The 23,267-nt window shown below is 45.2% G+C and overlaps 2 protein-coding genes across 6 annotated transcripts in view; one reads left to right on the top strand and one right to left on the bottom strand.

The window, feature by feature from the left end:
• Positions 1-3,998, top strand: part of LOC110509413 (serine/threonine-protein kinase PAK 3) — an 87,807-nt gene extending 83,809 nt beyond the window's left edge. For both annotated transcript variants that reach the window (XM_036967364.2, XM_036967363.2), the window contains one exon: positions 1,171-3,998. In XM_036967364.2, coding sequence (XP_036823259.2) covers positions 1,171-1,260 — 90 coding nt within the window. In that variant the 3' untranslated portion in view covers positions 1,261-3,998. The remainder of the gene's footprint in view (positions 1-1,170) is intronic.
• On the bottom strand, positions 3,852-17,889 carry LOC110510025 (calpain-5). Of its 4 annotated transcripts, none has more exons than XM_090227368.1 (12): positions 17,449-17,889; positions 14,916-15,111; positions 11,929-12,060; positions 7,569-7,777; positions 7,265-7,457; positions 6,967-7,157; positions 6,754-6,831; positions 6,324-6,642; positions 5,719-5,921; positions 5,475-5,596; positions 5,203-5,339; positions 3,852-4,861 (listed from the first exon to the last, which is right to left on the bottom strand). In XM_090227368.1, the coding sequence occupies exons 2-12, from the start codon at positions 15,078-15,080 to the stop codon at positions 4,679-4,681; spliced, it is 1,932 nt and encodes a 643-aa protein (XP_090083494.1). In that variant the 5' UTR covers positions 15,081-15,111; positions 17,449-17,889; the 3' UTR covers positions 3,852-4,678. The 4 variants fall into 4 exon arrangements, with proteins under 4 accessions (XP_090083494.1, XP_021446973.1, XP_021446971.1 ...); XM_021591298.3 differs by having other exon boundaries at positions 17,191-17,645; XM_021591296.3 differs by lacking the exon at positions 17,449-17,889 and adding an exon at positions 16,175-17,192.
• Positions 17,890-23,267: the final 5,378 nt, after the last annotated feature.

Below are 23,267 nucleotides of genomic sequence, written 5' to 3' on the forward strand. Positions count from 1 at the left end.
GGCGTCTCCAGACTCTGTCACGTCTGTCCTGTGCTCAGTGTGAACCTGCTTTCATCTGTGAAGAGCACAGGGCGCCAGTGGCGAATTTGCCAATCTTGGTGTTCTCTGGCAAATGCCAAACGTCCTGCACGGTGTTGGGCTGTAAGCACAACCCCCACCTGTGGACGTCGGGCCCTCATACCACCCTCATGGCGTCTGTTTCTGACCGTTTGAGCAGACACATGCACATTTGTGGCCTGCTGGAGGTCATTTTGCAGGGCTCTGGCAGTGCTCCTCCTTGCACAAAGGCGGAGGTAGCGGTCCTGCTGCTGGGTTGTTGCCCTCCTACGGCCTCCTCCACGTCTCTGGATGTACTGGCCTGTCTCCTGGTAGGGCCTCCATGCTCTGGCACTACGCTGACAGACACAGCAAACCTTCTTACCACAGCTCGCATTGATGTGCCATCCTGGATGAGCTGCGCTACCTGAGCCACTTGTGTGGGTTGTAGACTCCGTCTCATGCTACCACTAGAGTGAAAGCACCGCCGGCATTCAAAAGTGACCAAAACCTCAGCCAGGAAGCATAGGAACTGAGAAGTGGTCTGTGGTCACCACCTGCAGAACCACTCCTTTATTGGGGGTGTCTTGCTAATTGCCTATAATTTCCACCTGTTGTCTATTCCATTTGCGCAACAGCATGTGAAATTTATTGTCAATCAGTGTTGCTTCCTAAGTGGACAGTTAGATTTCACAGAAGTGTGATTGACTTGGAGTTACATTGTGTTGTTTAAGTGTTCCCTTTATTTTTTTGAGCAGTGTATATTCATATATGAAAATATATCCTGTGTATGTACGCAAATGAGGCAAATATAATTTTCTTTATTTTAACACAAAATATAAAGAAATACCTGATACCATTAGAACATGTAAATATGAGTGCATTGTAAAAGAAACGGGAAACAACATTTTTATACATGACCCTAAGCATGATGGGATGTTAAGTGGTTAATTAACTCAGGAACCACACTTGTGTGGAAGCACCTGCTTTAATATACTTAGTATCCTTCATTAACTCACGTGTTTTCTTTATTCTGGCAGTTACGTGTACAGTTCTAACCTTAAATCACAGTCTGTACACGCAGGGTTGCAGAGCATTCCCCTCATCACTATTCTTCTCTTGTGTTCCTTGCAGCATTCATTCCTGAAGTTAGCCAAGCCCCTGTCCAGCCTGAGCCCTCTGATTGTAGCAGCCAAGGAGGCCATAAAAAACAGCAGCCGCTAAAGGGCGCCATGTGTCCACACACAGAGCTGGACCCTGCTCCATGGTGTTGTGTGACAGAGAGACAGCACAAGGACAGACCAGTAACCAACCCCCCTGCTGCCTCATACAGGGGATGGACAGCTGGCCTGCAGGGCCTCTCAGCAGTGGGACGCTGCTGCTGAACCGCCTGCCGCCTCCTCCTCTAGTCCTCCAGCATTCTGTACATGTGGAGCAGTCTGTCAGACGTCTGTTAGCGTGTGTGTAAATGTGTAAGAGTGTGTGCGTAAGCGTGTGTGCATAAGCGTGTGTTTGGCCTGTGAGGGGAGTAGAGGCTCCTAAACTAAATACTAAAAATAGAAAATACGAAGAAAAACCCCCAAAAGGCTCCTTTTCAAAAGGGAGAGACCCAGGAAGAGAGGCAGAACGTAACAGCACTGAGATAATGTGATTCCTTCCTTGTCTGTCCAGCAATCGCCTTGGTTCCCTTTCACTTTCCATCAGGCATCTCCTGCAGTGAACATTTTATATGGGACAGACTTGGGGACTCTGGACCCAGCATATGCCTGCATGACTTTGTGCATATGTGAGAGAGAGAAAAGAAGGGAGGGATAGAAGAGGCAAACATTCAATCAAAGCCAGTTGGCTGTTGTACTCCAGGACATGCCTGTTGTACTCCAGGACATAGCTGTAATGTCTTGGACACCCTAAAGTTGCTAGATGTTTAGAGATCTGACATAGAGAATGGCTTTGCCAGGGCTGCAGTGGAGGCTGATTCAATAACTACTGTGTATCTGATGGGCCACAATGTGTTCAGAGTTCAAGTCACAGCTTTTTAAATATAAATCCCATGTTATTGGCTAATTACCTTTAGTTAGTTGGGATAGTCTACAGACAAACAGCTTTTTTTTTGGGGGGGGGGGGGGGGGGGCGGTGTTTGTCAATGTTACCATTTGTTTCACATCAATGAGCCTTACTTTTGCATGCTTAACCTCTGATCTGTGAATTTACTTAGATGTGTCAGAAGTAGAAGCGATGCTTAGTGTGAAAAGCCATTTGTTCAAGTGAGCACAATCCCTGAGTTAGCGCATATGTTCATCTGTCTATCTGTCTGTCCGTCCATGATGTGTTTATCTAGTTTTTTTAATGTGATGCTATTATTTAGCCTACCCCCTCTCAGTGGAAGTTAAGAGTTATTACTCCAGTGTCTTGTTGCTGAACTTTCTGATGTACTGTGTGAGTTTGGTTGTGTCTGTTTCTATATGAGTGTTTCTGTGAGTTTTGGCTGTTTGGCAGGTTGGTGGATGGGTGCGTGTTAATCATTTGCCCATGAAAAGGTTTTTGGATTGAAGACTGAGTGCCAATTTAATTGTCTTGCGGACCATTGGAAACTAAAGGGTCACATTCCCCTTCACTTTGCCATTCCTATCATCCCATAGCAGAGGCTACTAGAAAACAAGTCTGAAAAGCTCTGCAGATAAGTATAGACTGTTTCTTGATTCTTCATTCAATAGCTTAGTGATAACCATCAACATGGCATCCTCCGTCTGGTCTATAGTAGCAACAGCATCCCTTAGGATTGTACTGAAGTCCAGACCTGGGACAGAGAGAGTAGGCGATGAGGAAAGACACTTGAGGGTCTAACCTGTAGTGTACACTACAGAGTGATATCATTCCCTGATCTCAGGGCTCTCACAGGGAGTCACTGACCACTGATTTCATGAGCTATATTCCATGAGCTCACACTGTATCCCTGGTAGATGGTGTTGGGAGTGTGTATGAATGGGAGTGTGTGTGTATGCATGAGTGTCTTTGTAAGGGAGAGAGTGACCTCAGTCTGCACTAGATACCACACTTGTTCTCCACCTTAACTCAGACTGTGTAGTGCAGGGTAGCTGCTCGCTCATCCCTCCACCACGCAGGAGAGCCTCACACTGTCCATTGCAAGGAGTACATCACCGATTTCATGCATGGGAAAACAATACGTTAGTACATTTTCCAATTAGGCTAACATTGTTGGGATATGTGTGTGTATGTAAATAGGAAGGGATTATTTTTTAAAATCTGAGTTACGCAACTTCAAAATGAAAGGATAATATCCAGGTTGCTCTATGGTATTTATTTATGAATGTTTTGCACCCTGGAAATTGAATGAGAAAATAAAACACACTCCTGGATGGATCGATCATGCTTGGGCTGTGTCAGACAGTACTCCACCTGGACACAGAACTGTCTCCAGCAGTCCCATGTCTATCTGTACGGAGCACTACTTCTGAGTGTGCCTGTGGCTGAGAGTCTTAGGGACCTCACAGAGACTATCTGCCCTCTGACCTTTAGCCGCACCTCTATGTACAGGACTGAACTCTGAGCACAAAGATGAACTCTAGGACAGCTAGCGGCCTTGCCCCGCCCCTCCCCGCCGGCCCACTCCTCTTCCGCGGTCGATCCTGTACATTCCTATCTTCTGAATGTGTAAACCTGTACACGTGGTGTGAAAATTCCTCCATTAATGATTATCATGAGAACAGAACAAAGGCAAAAAAGTCTGGTGAACCTCAGCAAGCCCCATCTTTGGAAAAGGACAGATGAGAAAAAGCAACTGGGGACAACTAAGGTTTTGGATAAGCTATTTTTAATTGTGGATAAAGCAACATACTTTTTGGAATTCTGAATTGTGCATGGCTGTGTCTTGAGTGTAAAACAACAAAATACTGCAGTTTGGGAACTGAACTGAAATAAAAACATTTTTTTTTTGGTTTGAATGGATTTACTTTTCTTTGCTGTTAGTAGAGAGGGACTAAAAGTGGAAAGACATTTCGAGCAAAGGAGGATGCTAGTTTAGAGGCAGTACATACCCTTTAGACATTTCAATAAGTTCAGTGGAATGACACAAATGAATGACCATGGTCCAAAACTTACTCTAGATACATTCGCCTCTTTCAAGACTTTCCAATATTTTGCAGCAAGAGCCTTTTGGCTGTTTTTCAGCAAGATGAAAAGAGGCCCTTTTATTTGTATATGATAAACATATTTTTGGAATGTATAAGTTGCATAATGTTGTATACAGATACAGTATGCGTATTAGTCTGAAGAGTTATTATGTTTCATAGTGTATAGTCTAGTATAAAATAATAATATATTTACAGTTATTCATCTTTCAAAAAGTAATGTCTTGTCCCTTTACAAAACACTATAAGAACAAACAAAACTACAGAGGGCTTGAAGATACTTCTTGGTGCATGACCAAGGCAGTCTTTAGTAGGTACTTCTTGGTCCATGACCATGGCAGTCCTTAGTAGAATATATTGTAAGCTCACGTTGATAGTCATTCTGAGTGATAACTTTATGCCTTGTAGTGATGAGCCCCTGTTCAAAGTGTCACAGGCAACAGAGTGTTGTACACATTGTCAATGTGACCCAGGTAGTAGTCAGCTGATCCAGATCACATGTCTGTGAGCTCGGTGGAGGTGACGATACGGAGGGTGATGGAGCCAGGCATCTCGTCGGCCATGGCTCTGCCACTCTTCCTCAACTGGAGCCTCTGGGGGTTTGTGGAGTCCTTCACTGAGCCTGTCAGAACCACCTGGCCTAGGAACTGGTCCTTCACAGCATTACTGTTCCACACCTGGGGAGGAGGGACGAGAAAGGAAGTGGAGACCATTTAAGACCAAGGTTTTGCGTGAACACTATCTGACCATCCATTAATGACACTAAGGGCTTTATTCAATCCGTAGCGCTGAAGTGCCACATTTAAAGGCACTGTTCCTGTGTTAGCAGAAACTGAATTCACGGTAATCTCTGCAAATGTCGGCTCAACTTTACATTTTAAGCGCACTGTAGTGCTGAACTTCAGCGATGCGAATTGAATCGAGCCCTAACTTCAGACATCTAAATGTAACAATTCACTAGTCAGCTTGTCCTTCCAGCCTATTGGTAGTGATGCTCTTTGACCCCCATATACCTTACCTCCACAGTGATTGGCTTTGTGGGCTTCTTCCTGTAGAAGATGGCTCTGGTATCAAACACCGGCTTCACGGTGTCTGCCTTGACTGTTGACCGGACTGAGGAGCCCTCACAGGATACGATCACATATGGATCCGCGCCTGTACAATGACGCAGTATTAACCTGCCATTAGGCAATGCCTAATATACTCCCAAAATGTGAAAAACATTTTTACTTATGTTTCCCTGTAATGTATGAGATAGTTTTGATTTGAGGTTGTGGAGCGTTCTCTCACCCCCTGTGCGGTCCTGGTTCTCCAGCCCCTCTGCTCCGTGGACATAGATCTGGGACACGGCAACAGGGTAGCCAGTCAGCTTACTCCAACACGTCATCCTGGGCTGGTGTTCTGTCAGCTCTCTGAGAGAGAGAGATCACCTTATACCTTTACAGTAATGCTAAAGTAATGGTTATACTGCATAGATAAGATATCATACTGAAGTGTGTTACTATGTGTACATGTACAGGTCTATTTCCAGTACCTGCATCCTGAGTCTACGTTAGTGTAAACACGCAGCATGAACTCTCCCAGAGTCTCAGGTTTGAAGGTGGAGGGGATGATCATGTAGCGACCCTTGGGGAGCATGGCCCTCATGAACACCGTGCGGGCGTTGATGTACGTAGTAGTTTGCACGTTAAGTTGGGTGATGATGTCATGCATGCGGTATTTCCTATTCAGTTCAACCTTAAATCAAAAGAAATCATTTTTCGCCATGACTGTTCCCCAGTGTTTGTTGTTACAGCTTGATCAGATCTAAAATATTCATCATTTAGGGATTACAGGTTGTTGAAAGTTTGTGTCCCTGATATGAACAAGCCAATGTGGCATTTATAAGTAATGTCTACCCATTATTGTAAACACCCTCTGGTTTATTTTCTGTTTGTTCAACGGCTGAAGAGGGAAAATTGAAATTCCACTGATTTAACCAAATAACTGTACAGCGGGGGAAGCCAAACATGTGGCGCAGAGAACTTCTCCGCTAAAATTAACTGAAGTTGGACCAACGCCCCAGTAGCATACCCTCACTGGCCCAGTCTCTCACCCCAGTCCCACTAGTCATTCTTAGAGGATGTTAATATGAACTACCTTGAAGACGGCGAAGCCGATGGTGAGGTTCTCTCCCTGGCCGATACGTCTGTGGATCTTCATGTCTCTCTGCTGTAGGGAGATCAGAACCTCATCCACTTCCTCGGTCACCTCAAACAGGTACTGGGGGTTCTGTAAGAAGGTCTGTTTGTGGTTCATGCAGCCTCCACAGCGGTTGCGCAGAGGTTCTGCATTCTTGGTCCAGCTCCCCAAGATCATCACTTCGTTCCATGTCTTGTCGATGGTGAGCAGGGAGGTGTTGATGAGACGACAAACGTCTGCATCTGTGAAGTACTTACACCAGTCTCTAAACTCCATCCTTTGAAGATACAGTAGCGCACACACAGAGAGACGCAAATTAACACGGGTAGACAGAAAACATTCTCACTCGCTGAACAGAAGAGATAACAGCCTTTTTTTTTACACTCACCAGAACTCCCCATCATCTTCCACTGTGATGCCAAGCTTATTCCTCTCCATGCTGCCAACCTTTTTCCATTCCGCTGAACTGAGGTAGGAGAGAGGGAGAGGCAACAGGAAATAGAGGGAGGGAGAACGAAATAATGAGTTGATGAGGTCACCTGTGCACTGAGGTGTGGAGAGGTTGAACAGTAAGCGAGCAGGGAGGATATGTCCTCCTCACCTGTCACTCCAGGCTCCGTTCCACTCAATCTTTCCCCAGGGGTTCCTCATGCGGATCAGGGGGATGGTCTCGTTCTGGAAGTAGGCTATCAGCCCGTGGCCCAATCGTACTTTCTTCACTGAAGTCACTGAGTAGGCATGGCCCTTCACCAGCCCACACGCCATCCGTGCCTCGATTTCAGAAGGAGACGCCTAAAAGAGGTCCAAGCACAGTAGTCAGTCATTTGTGTCTACTAAACACAATTACCTGTGACTATAGTGTGCTGACCAATTGAAAATGATCAATTGAAAAGACAGACCTTGATGGAACAGCTGATTATTCCATCCCTGTCATAGACTTTGAACAGGTCCTCAAACAGTTTGTCCATTCTCCCCTGGTCTTTGTGGAAAGCTTCTGCCTCAAGGTTAATGGCCTCTGCCACGGCTCCACTGAAATCCACCACCGCATCCCCAGTGTTGCCCCCGTCCAGCGACTCATAGCAGCCAGAGAGCCTGGAGACAAGAGGAGAGAGAAGAGAGTCCGGAGAAGATACAGAGAGGTTAGAGGGTACGAAACGTTATCATTTATGAATCAAGGGTTGAGAAATGTTAGAGTATACATACTTGGCATAGGCTTTCTCAAGCAGGGCGCTCCAAAACTCGTTTTTGACTTTGGAGTGGCAGTAAATGAGCTCTCCATTGATGCTGGGCAGGCGGTCATCCACTACCACGTCCACCCACTCCCCAAACACCCAGAACTGGAAGTGGAAGATGCCAGCGTAGTTCTCCGGGTGCTTAGAGTCCCATTCCTGCTCCTTCCAGTCAGGGATGACCTGTCAACACAAAGGGCTTCACAGTGAACAACATGTCTAGTCAAATGTGAATAGTTTAAAACTTGGGTGTTTTTTTTTACATTTTTTATTTCACCTTTATTTAACCAGGTAGGCTAGTTGAGAACAAGTTCTCATTGAAAACTGAGACCTGGCTGAGATAAAGCTAAGAAGTGTGACACAAACAACAACACAGAATCACACGTGGAATAAACAAACGTACAGTCAATAACACAATAGAAAAATCTATATACAGAGTGTGCAAATGAGGTAAGATTAGGGAGGTAAGGCAATAAATAGGCCATAGTGGCGAAATAATTACAATTTAGCAATTAAACACTGGAGTGATAGATGTGCAGAAGATGAATGTGCAGGTAGAGATACTGGGGTGCAAAGGCGCAATAAAGTAAATAACACTATGGGGATGAGGTAGTTGGATGGGCTATTTACAGATCGGCTATGGACAGGTGCAATGATCTGTGAGCTGCTCTGACAGCTGATGCTTAAAGTTGGTGAGGGAGATATGAGTCTCCAGCTTCAGGGACTTGTGCAATTCGTTCCAGTCAATGGCACCAGAGAACTGGAAGGAAAGGCGACCAAAGCAGGAATTGGCTTTAGGGGTGACCAGTGAAATATACCTGCTGGAGCGCATGCTACAGGTGGGTGCTGCTATCGTGACCAGTGAGCTGAGATAAGGCGGGGCTTTACCTAGTGAAGACTTATAGATGACCTGGAGCCAGTGGGTTTGGCGAGGAATATGAAGCGAGGGCCAGCAAACGAGAGCATACAGGTCACAGTGGTGGGTAGTATATGGAGCTTTGGTGACAAAACGGATGGCACTGTGATAGACTGCATCCAATTTGCTGAGTAGAGTGTTGGAGGCTATTTTGTAAATGACATCGCCAAAGTCAAGGATCGGTAGGATAGTCAGTTTTACGAGGGTATGTTTGGCAGCATGAGTGAAGGATGCTTTGTTGCGAAATAGGAAGCCGATTCTAGATTTAATTTTGGATTGGAGATGCTTAATGTGAGTCTGGAAGGAGAGTTTACAGTCTAACCAGACACCTAGGTATTTGTAGTTGTCCACATATTCTAAGTCAGAACAGTCCAGAGTAGTGATGCTGGACAGGCGGGCAGGTGCGGGCAGCGATCGGTTGAAGAGCATGCATTTAGTTTTACTTGCATTTAAGAGCAGTTGGAGGCCACGGAAGGAGAGTTGTATGGCATTGAAGTGCTTCTGGGGATGACCGCAGCAGCTTTCCAATCTTTGGGGATCTCAGACTATACGAAAGAGAGGTTGAACAGGCTAATAATGGGGGTCAAAACAATTGTGGCGGATAATTTTAGGAAGAGAGGGTCCAGATTGTCTAGCCCAGCTGATTTGTAGGGGTCCAGATTTGGTCTCTTTCAGAACATCAGCTATCTGGTTTTGAGTGAAGGAGAAATGTGGGAGGCTTGGGAAAGTTGTTGTGGGGATGTAGGCAAGTAGTATCTTTCCCAGCCAGGCTTGAATAAGGAAAAGTTAAATGTTTCTGAATGGTAATGGTCATTTAAGATGGAAGGATAACACTAGTTTATTTTCAATGGGAGTGAAAAGCCCCTCGAGTGAATTCCTCAGGTGAACTAAGCTACGTCCCCTCTGAGTCAGGTATCAACAGTATGGCACGCAGACATCCACCCACATACTTCATAGACATTATCTGCTCAATTTAAATCACACATTAGGAATGTGACCAAAATAACTTTTTACCACCTGAGCAACATTGCTAAGGTGTGTCCGTTTCTCAGTCTGATACAAAGAGACTCATCCATGCTTTTATTACAAGCAGGCTTGACTACTGTAATGCTCTCCTGTCTGGTCTACCCAAGAAAGCCATTGGTCAACTACAAAACATACAGAATGCTGCAGTATGGGTACTGGCCAAGACCAGATGGAGAGCACACATTCTCCCCGGTTTTAAAGTCTTGTACTGGCTGCCTGTGAATTTTTACAATTCATTGTCCTATTCTTCTATTGGTTTTTAAATCAACCCACGATTGTGCACCCGAATACATGTCAGACATGCGTTGAGTTATGGACCCAATAGGTCCCTAAGGTCCTCTGGCACTTGTATTTTAACTATCCCAAATCCTAGGACCAAGAGGCCTGCCAGAGAACCTGAGGGGGGTCAAAACTGTGGACATACAGTGCCTTGCGAAAGTATTCGGCCCCCTTGAACTGTGCGACCTTTTTCCACATTTCAGGCTTCAAACATAAAGATATAAAACTGTATTTTTTTGTGAAGAATCAACAACAAGTGGGACACAATCATGAAGTGGAACGACATTTATTGGATATTTCAAACTTTTTTAACAAATCAAAAACTGAAAAATTGGGCGTGCAAAATTATTCAGCCCCCTTAAGTTAATACTTTGTAGCGCCACCTCTTGCTGCGATTACAGCTGTAAGTCGCTTGGGGTATGTCTCTATCAGTTTTGCACATCGAGAGACTGAATTTTTTTCCATTCCTCCTTGCAAAACAGCTCGAGCTCAGTGAGGTTGGATGGAGAGCATTTATGAACAGCAGTTTTCAGTTCTTTCCACAGATTCTCGATTGGATTCAGGTCTGGACTTTGACTTGGCCATTCTAACACCTGGATATGTTTATTTTTCAACCATTCCATTGTAGATTTTGCTTTATGTTTTGGATCATTGTCTTGTTGGAAGACAAATCTCCGTCCCAGTCTCAGGTCTTTTGCAGACTCCATCAGGTTTTCTTCCAGAATGGTCCTGTATTTGGCTCCATCCATCTTCCCATCAATTTTAACCATCTTCCCTGTCCCTGCTGAAGAAAAGCAGGCCCAAACCATGATGCTGCCACCACCATGTTTGACAGTGGGGATGGTGTGTTCAGCTGTGTTGCTTTTACGCCAAACATAATGTTTTGCATTGTTGCTAAAAAGTTGAATTTTGGTTTCATCTGACCAGAGCACCTTCTTCCACATGTTTGGTGTGTCTCCCAGGTGGCTTGTGGCAAACTTTAAATGACACTTTTTATGGATATCTTTAAGAAATGGTTTTCTTCTTGCCACTCTTCCATAAAGGCCAGATTTGTGCAATATACGACTGATTGTTGTCCTATGGACAGAGTCTCCCACCTCAGCTGTAGATCTCTGCAGTTTATCCAGAGTGATCATGGGCCTCTTGGCTGCATCTCTGATCAGTCTTCTCCTTGTATGAGCTGAAAGTTTAGAGGGACGGCCAGGTCTTGGTAGATTTGCAGTGGTCTGATACTCCTTCCATTTCAATATTATCGCTTGTACAGTGCTCCCTGGGATGTTTAAAGCTTGGGAAATCATTTTGTATCCAAATCCGGCTTTAAACTTCTTCACAACAGTATCTCGGACCTGCCTGGTGTGTTCCTTGTTCTTCATGATGCTCTCTGCGCTTTTAACGGACCTCTGAGACTATCACAGTGCAGGTGCATTTATACGGAGACTTGATTACACACAGGTGGATTGTATTTATCATCATTAGTCATTTAGGTCAACATTGGATCATTCAGAGATCCTCACTGAACTTCTGGAGAGAGTTTGCTGCACTGAAAGTAAAGGGGCTGAATAATTTTGCACGCCCAATTTTTCAGTTTTTGATTTGTTAAAAAAGTTTGAATTAACCAATAAATGTCGTTCCACTTCATGATTGTGTCCCACTTGTTGTTGATTCTTCACAAAAAAAATACAGTTTTATATCTTTATGTTTGAAGCCTGAAATGTGGCAAAAGGTCGCAAAGTTCAAGGGGGCCGAATACTTTCGCAAGGCACTGTATTTAAAAGAGGTCTTAAAACACACCTTTTTAACTTTGCTTTTCCTTAAGGTGCTTTTTAGTCTTTCGGTTGTTGTTATTCTTTAGTTTTTTATCCTCTTACATTTGCTGTGTAGTAAATATTTCTGTTTTTATTTTCACCGTATGTTCTATTTGGGTTTTTTCCTGAGAAGTGCATTGCGTTGCATCTGAAATGTGCTATATAAATAAAGCTTGATTTGATGTGTTCCTTCACAAACAGCACCATTTATTCCCCTATAAGGTGACTGTAAAGGAAATACACACATAGTCTGCTCTTGTAACACTCATCTCAGACTGTGTGAACCGACAGGAGGAAACCAAACTCACCTTCTGCCAGAGGTCTGGCTTCAGTGCGAGGCAGGAGCATGCCGCCACAAACCAGCAGTTACCCAAAAGCCCCTGGTTCAGGTCATGGGAGCTGATGCCCTCCACAAACAGATGAGGCCCGTCACTGATCTCCTGTAACAGAGAAAGAAAATGTATGATGAGTGGCGGTACAATGTGAAATTGTGAGGTAAAATGTTCCATGTGAAAAATTGAAATAGCTTAGAAAGTGCTCACTAATAAGTTATGCTTGTAACAATAGTCGCAAATTCTTGACAAATAGTTCTGGCTTAGAGCACGTTTTCTTTTTAAATGAGTTGGAACTCTCGAGGTGTACTGTTGTTATGAATAAGAAATTGTGTTTTCTCTTCTTGTCACTTGGGCAACATGCCATTTAGATGCAGGATCTTCATTTGATCACTCTTTTGTTGCTGATCATTTTCCAGCACAGCAGGAAATGCAAACTTGTAGTCATTTCCACTTTGAAATGTCAGACCTGACTTACCCTAAAAAAAACAATATATCAACCCATACAAAAATCAATTTATTATAATGTTTGCCTCAGGATAATTCACATTTCCTGTTGCTGCAGGATAATTTTCCTGCTGTTTTAAGCTGGCTCAAATTAAGATCCAACATCTGTACATAGAACAGATACAGTAACACATTAAACAGAAATATAACTCCAGCTTTCTCCATTGAACAAAATGGCAGCTATACAAACATAGATTTTATTCGATTTTTTCTCTTGACAGTTTTGAAACACATGTTGTGTCATATATCTCACATGCTATGTAAAGCATACACTTTGAGACACTTCCCAGCACCACCCTCACCTCAGTTTCACACCACAGTTTGCTGTCTGTCACCACAATAAGCATTGTGGATGACATTTAACCTTTAACACAATCCTCAGAGGCAACCACTCAAAAGGCATTAACCTTTTAAGTACTCCATCACAGAATATTGTATGAGTCTATATAAAAACCTGGCAGACAACACCTTTCACAATACCTACAATGGGGAGAACAAGTATTTGATAACCTGCAAAATCGGCAGGTTTTCCTACTTACAAAGCATGCAGAGGTCTGTAATTTTTATCATAGGTACACTTCAACTGTGAGAGACGGAATCTAAAACAAAAATCCAGAAAATCACATTGTATGATTTTTAAATAATACATTTTCATTTTATTGCATGACATTAGTATTTGATACATCAGAAAAGCAGAACTTAAGATTTGGTACAGAAACCTTTGTTTGCAATTACAGAGATCATACGTTTCCTGTAGTTCTTGACCAGGTTTGCACACACTGCAGCAGGGATATTGGCCCACTCCTCCATACAGACCTTCTCCAGATCCTTCAGGTTTCGGGGCTGTTGCTGGGCAATACGGACTTTCAGCTCCCTCCAAAGATTTTCTATTGGGTTCAGGTCTGGAGACTGGCTAGGCCACTCCAGGACCTTGAGATGCTTCTTACGGAGCCACTCCTTAGTTGCCCTGGCTGTGTGTTTCGGGTCGTTGTCATGCTGGAAGACCCAGCCACGACCCATCTTCAATGCTCTTACTGAGGGAAGGAGGTTGTTGGCCAAGATCTCACCATACATGGCCCATCCATCCTCCTCAATACGGTGTAGTCGTCCTGTCCCCTTTGCAGAAAATCATCCCCAAAGAATGATGTTTCCACCTCCATGCTTCACGGTTGAGATGGTGTTCTTGGGGTTGTACTCATCCTTCTTCTTCCTCCAAACACGGCGAGTGGAGTTTATACCAAAAAGCTATATTTTTGTCTCATCAGACCACATGACCATCTCCCATTCCTATTCTGGATCATCCAGATGGTCATTGGCAAACTTCAGACGGGCCTGGACATGCGCTGGCTTGAGCAGGGGGACCTTGCGTACGCTGCAGGATTTTAATCCATGATGGCGTAGTGTGTTACTAATGGTTTTCTTTGAGACTGTGGTCCCAGCTCTCTTCAGGTCATTGACCAGGTCCTGCCATGTAGTTATGGGCTGATCCCTCACCTTCCTCATGATCATTGATGCCCCAAGAGGTGAGATCTTGCATGGAGCCCCAGACCGAGGGTGATTGACCGTCATCTTGAACTTCTTCCATTTTCGAATAATTGTGCCAACAGTTGTTGCCTTCTCAGCAAGCTGCTTGCCTATTGTCCTGTAGCCCATCCCTGCCTTGTGCAGGTCTACAATTTTATCCCTGATGTCCTTACACAGCTCTCTGGTCTTGGCCATTGTGGAGAGGTTGGAGTCTGTTTGATTGAGTGTGTGGACAGGTGTCTTTTATACAGGTAACGAGTTCAAACAGGTGCAGTTAATACAGGTAATGAGTGGAGAACAGGAGGGCTTCTTAAAGAAAAACTAACAGGTCTGTGAGAGCTGGAATTCTTACTAGTTGGTAGGTGATCAAATACTTATGTCATGCAATAAAATGCAAATTAATTACTTAAAAATCATACAATGTGATTTTCTGTGTTTTGTTTTAGATTCCGTCTCTCACAGTTGAAGTGTACCTATGATAAAAATTACAGACCTCTGCATGCTTTGTAAGTAGGAAACACTGCCGATTTTGCAGGTTATCAAATACTTGTTCTACCCACTGTATGTATGGCCAAATATAACACAGTCATACTGTTTGTATATCAAAGTCAGCACACATGAAAGTTCAATCATAGACATGACATGTTTATATTGCACAAGAAGATGGTCATGCTCTGATCACAGATAGCGCTCTATAGCACTTTTATAAGCTTCAATTTTTACTAATCAACAGCAAACTATAAATTGGTCTTTTAAGCAATAACATTTCCTAAAAACTATTAGGAAAAACATGAACTTTACAAATAGTTTCAGTTAATCATTAAAGCTTGTGACAGTCTATTTCATGTGTAGTGTTTTTGCATACAGATTCTGCTTTTGGTATTAAGCTAATAGAGGAAAAATAAAGTAGAAAGGTAGACGTCTACACTCACCCGTGGTCTCTTCCACTCCACCATACCAGGAGGTGGCTTCCTGTAAAACAGGGATGCGTTGGTGACAGGAAACTCTGGATCCTCAAACAGTTTCTTGTCCTCCAGACATTTCCTCTTCAGCTCAGAGTAATGCTGGTTCTTGTATGAAGTGGCCGTGGAGAACATGGTTCGGACGCTGGAACCTTGAAACTGCAAACTGACCACAGAAGAAGACGTCATGTTACTTTATAGGCAGACTACCAGGACAGTCCTTGTCAGCTTAGGATCTATTATTGTTCACCTTTGACTCTGGGTGTCTGGACAAGAGCTCAGCATACCCTACACTAATACACCCCATAAATCCCAGAGTAGCTCTTTCTTGGATAATGTTGTAATGGAATCTTTCATCTGAATCACTGTAGTTTAGATATAGTCTCCCATAGAGGCCAACCGGGCAACAAGATGGCCTAGAAATAAATATATCCAATAACCAATATGCAAATGATGCATATTTAAATAAATTCAAGTAGAAAAACAGTTTTCTACAAACAACTACGCTACATCACTTTAAAAGTTACAGTCAAGCATAGATTTTACTGCAATCTGACCACAAACTGTTCCTGGTTTTGTGATGGAAACATCCCATGGGTGATCAAAAACATCTGATCAAAACTGCTATCCTTTGGGAATATTCTGATATTCTAACTCTATGACCAGTCTCTTTACTCCTGACCCCCGACCCCAGAGGTCAAGCTCTTTATAAACAAGATTCGATTTTATATGGAGTCTGTCTGCCAGTACAGTTTCGTACATTTGCTGTCTGCCATGAATAACACAGACACAAATAATTAAATTCCACCGGAGAACAGTCAAGCTCTAAACTAAATGACACTTTTCCCAAAAACATTACACACTTTAGGAAATGCCTCTCAGAGCAAAGCCCATTTGGAACACAGTGAGAGGCAGTTCACGATGAAGTTGTCATGATTCTGACAGTTCATTATCATCATGGCCAACTATCTGCTTCCTTCAGTTTTCAGTCAGAACATTACGCAGAAATGGACCCATATCCAATACACTAGAATAATTGGTGGGAAAAAAATGTGAATGTTTTTCTCCTCCGTCTTTCTCTCCCTCTCCTGTACACTTTCTCTCCCCCCTTCACACACAGAAAACCACATTCTCTGTCTCTTCTTCAAACTATTAAAGCAAAGAGAACTCCTTACATGTATCACATTTAAGGATCTAGAAGAAAAAGCCCAGTAAAAGTGTCTTCGTACCTCCGTCGTAGTGCTGTGACAACCCCCTCCTCCAGGATAGTGAAAGAGAAGGGTGTTTCCACCAGGTCTTTGTACCTGTCTTTCTCACCCCTCCCCCTCCTCCCCCCTCCCCCACAACATCTCTGCAGTGACCCAGTTTAGTTTTGCTTGTTCATGCTCAGGGCCACACCCATATCCCAGGAACAAGTGTTCTACTTCACACAGTCTGTGTTGACTTATTGTGTCAGTGGGTGACTATCATGAAGTGAGTGTGTGTGTGGCTTTATTGATTGAATAAGTAACTGTGATGTGAGTTTGCCATGCAGTTCTGATCATGCCTTTGTGATGTCACTTCCCTGTAGAAGAGTCCTTCCTCGGGTGTACACTGACGTGTCTGTGTGTGTTTATACCACGTGAAACCTCAGTACCTGACTGACGAGCTCCAACAGGTTTTTCTGTGTTTGGTGTAAATGTCATCACTGCAGGGGAGATTGAGGAGGGGGGAGTATCGCTGTTATAATTGCCACAGCTGTTGGGTTTATTGTTATAATGGTCTATTTTAGTGTACGCTGATAAAATAGGCTTAGACTCAATGGTCACCAACATTGTACTAAAAGCTGTTGCTGTTTAAATGGTAAGGTCACCAGTATGCATCATCAAAGGTTATGTTACTAACAAAGTTAGAACAAGAATGGTGGCAAAACGACAAGCTTAATTCACTGTAATAATGCCTGTATACTTAATGTTGTAGGTGGAATGCTATTATCACTATCCAGCTGGGAGAATGTACACATCCACTGTGGTTTCAGTTTAGCAGAGCTGCCTTAGATGCAGGTTCTAATGACAGAGGCTGTGATAGACAGCATTTCACTCCCTATACAACTGCTGCTGAACAAATGGACAGATGCTGCTGCTAAGGGGGAGTACATGTTAAGTATATAACAATTTGACAAATTCATACATGAACAAAATGTTTTTAATATTATGTCTGATAATAACTGCAGCAATTAAATGTCTCCACAGTGTGTGGCTCTTACCTGTTCTTGTCCTCCTAAAATCCCCAAATAAATCCTAAAGTTCCTTATAAGGTTGCAAAAATGTCCCCTCTGATACACCTTGGGAAGATCTACTGGGACGTCACAACTAAAGCCAAAGGGTTGTGTCCTCCTGTCTGTCCCCTTCCTATGACAATGGTCTGCAGCACGTAGGGCTCCAAAGGAGCAACCAAAAACACACAGCAATGGTATTTCCACTCCTAACCACAAACACACTCATTAACAAACAGAAAAACCCACATTCACTGACGCACACCAAAAATTGGTCTGACGAGTGGTTCATTAGGGCAGAATGCATCATGCAAAGTGCTGGCTCCCAGTCTCATTCCTTTCTAGTGAAGTTCGAAGAGAGATATGTTATCCACTGCATTCCTGGAGCCGTTGGGCTCTCCAAGGTGCAGAGGAGAGGAGAGGAGAGGAGAGGAGAGGAGAAGAGAGGAGAGGAGAGGAGAGGAGAGAGAGAGAGAGAGAGAGAGAGAGAGAGAGAGGGGGGGGAGGGGGGGTTGGGAAGAGAGAGGAGTGGGTAGAGGAGAGGAGGGAGAGAAGAGGAGAGGAGGGAAGAGGAGAGGTGGAAAGAGGAGAGGAGAGAGAGAGGTGGAAAGAGGACAGAGAGGGGAGGAGAGGAGAGGAGAGGAGAGAAGAGAGGTGGGAAGAGGAGAGGAGAGAAGAGAGGTGGGAAGAGGAGAGGAGGGAGAAGAGAGAAGGGAAGGGGAGAGGAGTGGAGAGTTGGGGGAAGAGGGAGATGGAAAGAGGATGGAGAGGGGAGGGGAGGAGAGTAGGGAAGAGGAGATGAGGGAGAGAAGGGGAGAGGAGGGAGGGAAGAGGAGAGGAGAGTAGAGGAGGGAAGAGTAGAGGAGGGAGATGAGAAGAGGGAAGAGGAGAGGAGAGGAGGGATAGATGGAAAGAGGCAGGAGAGGGGAGGAGAGGAGGGAGAGAAGAGGAGAGGAGAGAATAGAAGAGGAGTGGAGGAGAGGAGGGGATAGGGAAGAGGAGAGAATAGAAGAGGAGAGGAGATGAGGGAGAGGAGGAAAGAGGAGAGCTGGAAAGAGGCGGGAGAGGAGAGGAGATGAGGGAAGAGGAAGAGGAGAGAAGGAAAGAGGAGAGGAGGGGAGGAAGAGGAGGGAGAGAAGAGGAGAGGAGGGAAGATAAGAGGAAAGAATAGAAGAGGAGAGTAGGGAGAGGAGGAAAGAGGAGAGGAGAGGAGGGAAGGAGAGAGAGGTGGAAAGGGGCGGGTAGAGCGGAGGAGATGAGGGAAGAGGATAGGAGGGAGAGGAGAGGAGGGTAGGGAAGAGGAAAGGATGGAGAGAAGCGGAAAGGCGGGGAGAGGAGAGAAGAGGAGGGAATAGGAGAGAGGGGAGGGAAGAGATGAAGAAGAGGAGAGAAGGGAAGATATTTTTTGTATTGTCATTTATCAGTATCCTCAGCTCCCCTACTTCCCGCGGTTATGGGGATACCTAGTCAGATGCATTGAACCGAAACGTGTCTTCTGCATTTTTTAACCCAACCCCTCTGAATCAGAGAGGTGTGAGGGGCTGCCTTAATCAAGGCTCAAGAGAAGAACAGCAGATTTTTCCTTACCAGCTAGAGGATTCAAACCAGCAACCTTTCAGTTACTGTCCTAACGCTCTTAAGCTCTAGGCTACCTGCCGCCCCGAGAGGGGGTGAGTATGGAAGAGGAGGGGAGGGAAGAAGAGAAAAGGGAGAGGAGGCATGGAAGAGGAGGAAGAGGAGAGGAGAGGAGGGAGGAGGAGAGGAGGGGAGAGGAGAGGAGAGAGAGGAGGTGAGAAGAGGGCAGTGGAGGGAGAGTTTGTAGGAGGTCGAAGTCAGGTAGGAGGAGAACTTTACTGCCACTCTCTGTTGGATCAAAGGACTAGTGGAAGCTCGTCAGGCTGGGCGAAACCTGTCTCTTCTCCTGATAGGCCCATTCAACAATAGTTAGCATACCTGTTACCATTCCTGTTCCATTGTTGCAGATAGAGCAGAGATAACAGTCCCATGATACTCCACAGCTGGTTGGATGAAACCACGGAAACTAGATTTACCGGCAGGATTGCCTTTATGCTTCTCTATCGAGATGTCATCAACCGAGAGACACTGTGAGCACTGATAGACTTACAGCAATACAGTCTGGTTCCCTTCAATGTTTCGTCATGCACCTGTAGTCTGTAAAGCCGACTGTTTGCATAACTACATCTTATTGACGGATGGTTGCGCTGTCTAATTCTGTGGAAACTCAGTGCCAAATTAAAAATAAATGGGCTGGAAATATCCCACAGAATTGTCTGTATGCAGAACCATGTACTGTCTCAGTGAGGTAGCATTGGTAGTGGGATGAGCTGTGTGCTGTCTTAGTGAGGTAGCATTGGTAGTGGGATAAGCTGTGTGCTGTCTTAGTGAGGTAGCATTGGTAGTGGGATGAGCTGTGTGCTGTCTTAGTGAGGTAGCATTGGTAGTGGGATGAGCTGTATGCTGTCTTAGTGAGGTAGCATTGGTAGTGGGATGAGCTGTGTGCTGTCTTAGTGAGGTAGCATTGGTAGTGGGATGAGCTGTGTGCTGTCTTAGTGAGGTAGCATTGGTAGTGGGATGAGCTGTGTGCTGTCTTAGTGAGGTAGCATTGGTAGTGGGATGAGCTGTGTGCTGTCTTAGTGAGGTAGCATTGGTAGTGGGATGAGCTGTGTGCTGTCTTAGTGAGGTAGCATTGGTAGTGGGATGAGCTGTGTACTGTCTTAGTGAGGTAGCATTGGTAGTGGGATGAGCTGTGTGCTGTCTTAGTGAGGTAGCATTGGTAGTGGGATGAGCTGTGTGCTGTCTTAGTGAGGTAGCATTGGTAGTGGGATGAGCTGTGTGCTGTCTTAGTGAGGTAGCATTGGTAGTGGGATGAGCTGTGTACTGTCTTAGTAAGGTAGCATTGGTAGTGGGATGAGCTGTGTGCTGTCTTAGTGAGGTAGCATTGGTAGTGGGATGAGCTGTGTGCTGTCTTAGTGAGGTAGCATTGGTAGTGGGATGAGCTGTGTACTGTCTTAGTGAGGTAGCATTGGTAGTGGGATGAGCTGTGTGCTGTCTTAGTGAGGTAGCATTGGTAGTGGGATGAGCTGTATGCTGTCTTAGTGAGGTAGCATTGGTAGTGGGATGAGCTGTGTGCTGTCTTAGTGAGGTAGCATTGGTAGTGGGATGAGCTGTGTGCTGTCTTAGTGAGGTAGCATTGGTAGTGGGATGAGCTGTGTGCTGTCTTAGTGAGGTAGCATTGGTAGTGGGATGAGCTGTGTGCTGTCTTAATGAGGTAGCATTGGTAGTGGGATGAGCTGTGTGCTGTCTTAGTGAGGTAGCATTGGTAGTGGGATGAGCTGTGTGCTGTCTTAGTGAGGTAGCATTGGTAGTGGGATGAGCTGTGTGCTGTCTTAGTGAGGTAGCATTGGTAGTGGGATGAGCTGTGTGCTGTCTTAGTGAGGTAGCATTGGTAGTGGGATGAGCTGTGTACTGTCTTAGTGAGGTAGCACTGGTAGTGGGATGAGCTGTGTGCTGTCTTAGTGAGGTAGTATTGGTAGTGGGATGAGCTGTGTACTGTCTTAGTGAGGTAGCATTGGTAGTGGGATGAGCTGTGTGCTGTCTTAGTGAGGTAGCATTGGTAGTGGGATGAGCTGTGTACTGTCTTAGTGAGGTAGCATTGGTAGTGGGATGAGCTGTGTGCTGTCTTAGTGAGGTAGCATTGGTAGTGGGATGAGCTGTGTGCTGTCTTAGTGAGGTAGCATTGGTAGTGGGATGAGCTGTGTGCTCGTCCACATCATGTAGTGGCCTGGTGGTCCCTGTATGCCATGAGACAGGCTTTAGGAGGAAATTACAGTTATTAGTTTAAAATTCCAGCAGACAGAGAGACACAAATCCTGTCTGGCTGCCTGGCCTCGGTCTGTGTGTGGCAGGGCCAAGCGCTCAGCCAAGGGACAGTCACACAACTCTGAACATGGCAGCAGCAAATTAGGTCAAATCCATGCTAGAGTGAAACACGGCCTGAAGAGATTCCCAAAATAAAGGGGACGCATGGACCAGCAGAGATAGGTAAGGGGGCCATCGGAGCAACTCTGAGGTCTCATATACAACCCAAAGCTCACAATATCAAGACCAGTAGTACTTGTGATGCAACATAATATAAACTAGCAGACTGGTCTCATAGACTAGACATAACATAGTAAAAGTAAATCTGAGAAACTCAAATTAGTATGATATGGTTACATAAGATAGGTTACTTTTAAGGGAAAAATAAAAAAGAGGGGTTGTGTGGGTGGGCAGGTATATAACATGAACATCTAGCAACCTGAAGCTTGTGTGTTCAAATCTCATCACAGACAACTTTACAACTACTTGCTACTTCTCAAAAAATTAGCATGTTAGCTAACCCTTCCCCTAACGCTTCCCCTAACCTTCACCCTTCCCCTAACCTTCCCCTAACCTTAACCCTTCCCCTAACACTTCCCCTAACCTTCCCCTAACCTTAACCCTTCCCCTAACCTTAACCCTTCCCCTAACCCTTCCCCTAACCTTAACCCTTCCCCTAACGCTTCCCCTAACCTTAACCCTTCCCCTAACCTTAACCCTTCCCCTAACCTTAACCCTTCCCCTAACGCTTCCCCTAACCTTAACCCTTCCCCTAACCTTAACCCTTCCCCTAACCTTAACCCTTCCCCTAACCTTAACCCTTCCCCTAACCTTAACCCTTCCCCTAACGCTTCCCCTAACGCTTCCCATAACCTTCCCCTAACGCTTCCCATAACCTTCCCCTAACCTTAACCCTTCCCATAACCTTCCCCTAACCTTAACCCTTCCCCTAACCTTAACCCTTCTCATAACCTTCCCCTAACCTTAACCCTTCCCATAACTTTCCCTTAACCCTTCCCCTAACGCTTCCCCTAACCTTAACCATTCCCATAACCTTCCCCTAACGCTTCCCCTAACCTTAACCCTTCCCCTAACGCTTCCCCTAACCTTAACCCTTCCCCTAACCTTAACCCTTCCCCTAACGCTTCCCCTAACCCTTCCCCTAACGCTTCCCCTAACCCTTCCCCTAACCTTAACCCTTCCCCTAACCTTAACCCTTCCCCTAACGCTTCCCATAACCTTAACCCTTCCCCTAAGCTTAACCCTTCCCCTAACCTTAACCCTTCCCCTAACCTTAACCCTTCCCCTAACCTTAACTCTTCCCCTAACGTTTCCCCTAACCTTAACCCTTCCCCTAACCTTAACCCTTCCCCTAACGCTTCCCATAACCTTCCCTTAACCCTTCCCCTAACCTTAGCCCTTCCCATAACCTTAACCCTTCCCCTAACCTTAACCCTTCCCATAACCTTAACCCTTCCCCTAACCTTAACCCTTCCCCTAACCTTAACCCTTCCCCTAACGCTTCCCATAACCTTCCCTTAACCCTTCCCATAACCTTCCCCTAACGCTTCCCATAACCTTCCCCTAAAGCTTCCCCTAACCTTAACCCTTCCCCTAACCTTAACCCTTCCCCTAACCATAACCCTTCCCCTAACGCTTCCCATAACCTTCCCCTAACCTTAACCCTTCCCCTAACGCTTCCCCTAACCTTGCGCTAACACTTCCCCTAACATTCTCCTAACCTTCCCCTAACCTTCCCCTAACACTTCCCCTAACCTTCCCCTAACACTTCCCCTAACACTTCCCCTAACCTTCCCCTAACCTTCCCCTAACACTTCCCCTAAACTTCCCCTAACACTTCCCCCAACCTTCCCCTAACACTTCCCCTAACCTTCCCCTAACCTTCTCCTAACACTTCCCCTAACCTTCCCCTAACCTTGCCCTAACGCTTCCCCTAAACTTCCCCTAACCCTTCCCCTAACCTTCCCCTAACACTTCCCCTAACCTTCCCCTAACCTTAACCCTTCCCCTAACCTTAACTCTTCCCCTAACGTTTCCCCTAACCTTAACCCTTCCCCTAACCTTAACCCTTCCCCTAACGCTTCCCATAACCTTCCCTTAACCCTTCCCCTAACCTTAGCCCTTCCCATAACCTTAACCCTTCCCCTAACCTTAACCCTTCCCATAAC

This window comes from Oncorhynchus mykiss, chromosome 29 (assembly GCF_057628025.1).
Source record: "Oncorhynchus mykiss isolate SJ-2025 chromosome 29, ASM5762802v1, whole genome shotgun sequence".
In the NCBI taxonomy this organism is placed as follows: domain Eukaryota; kingdom Metazoa; phylum Chordata; class Actinopteri; order Salmoniformes; family Salmonidae; genus Oncorhynchus; species Oncorhynchus mykiss.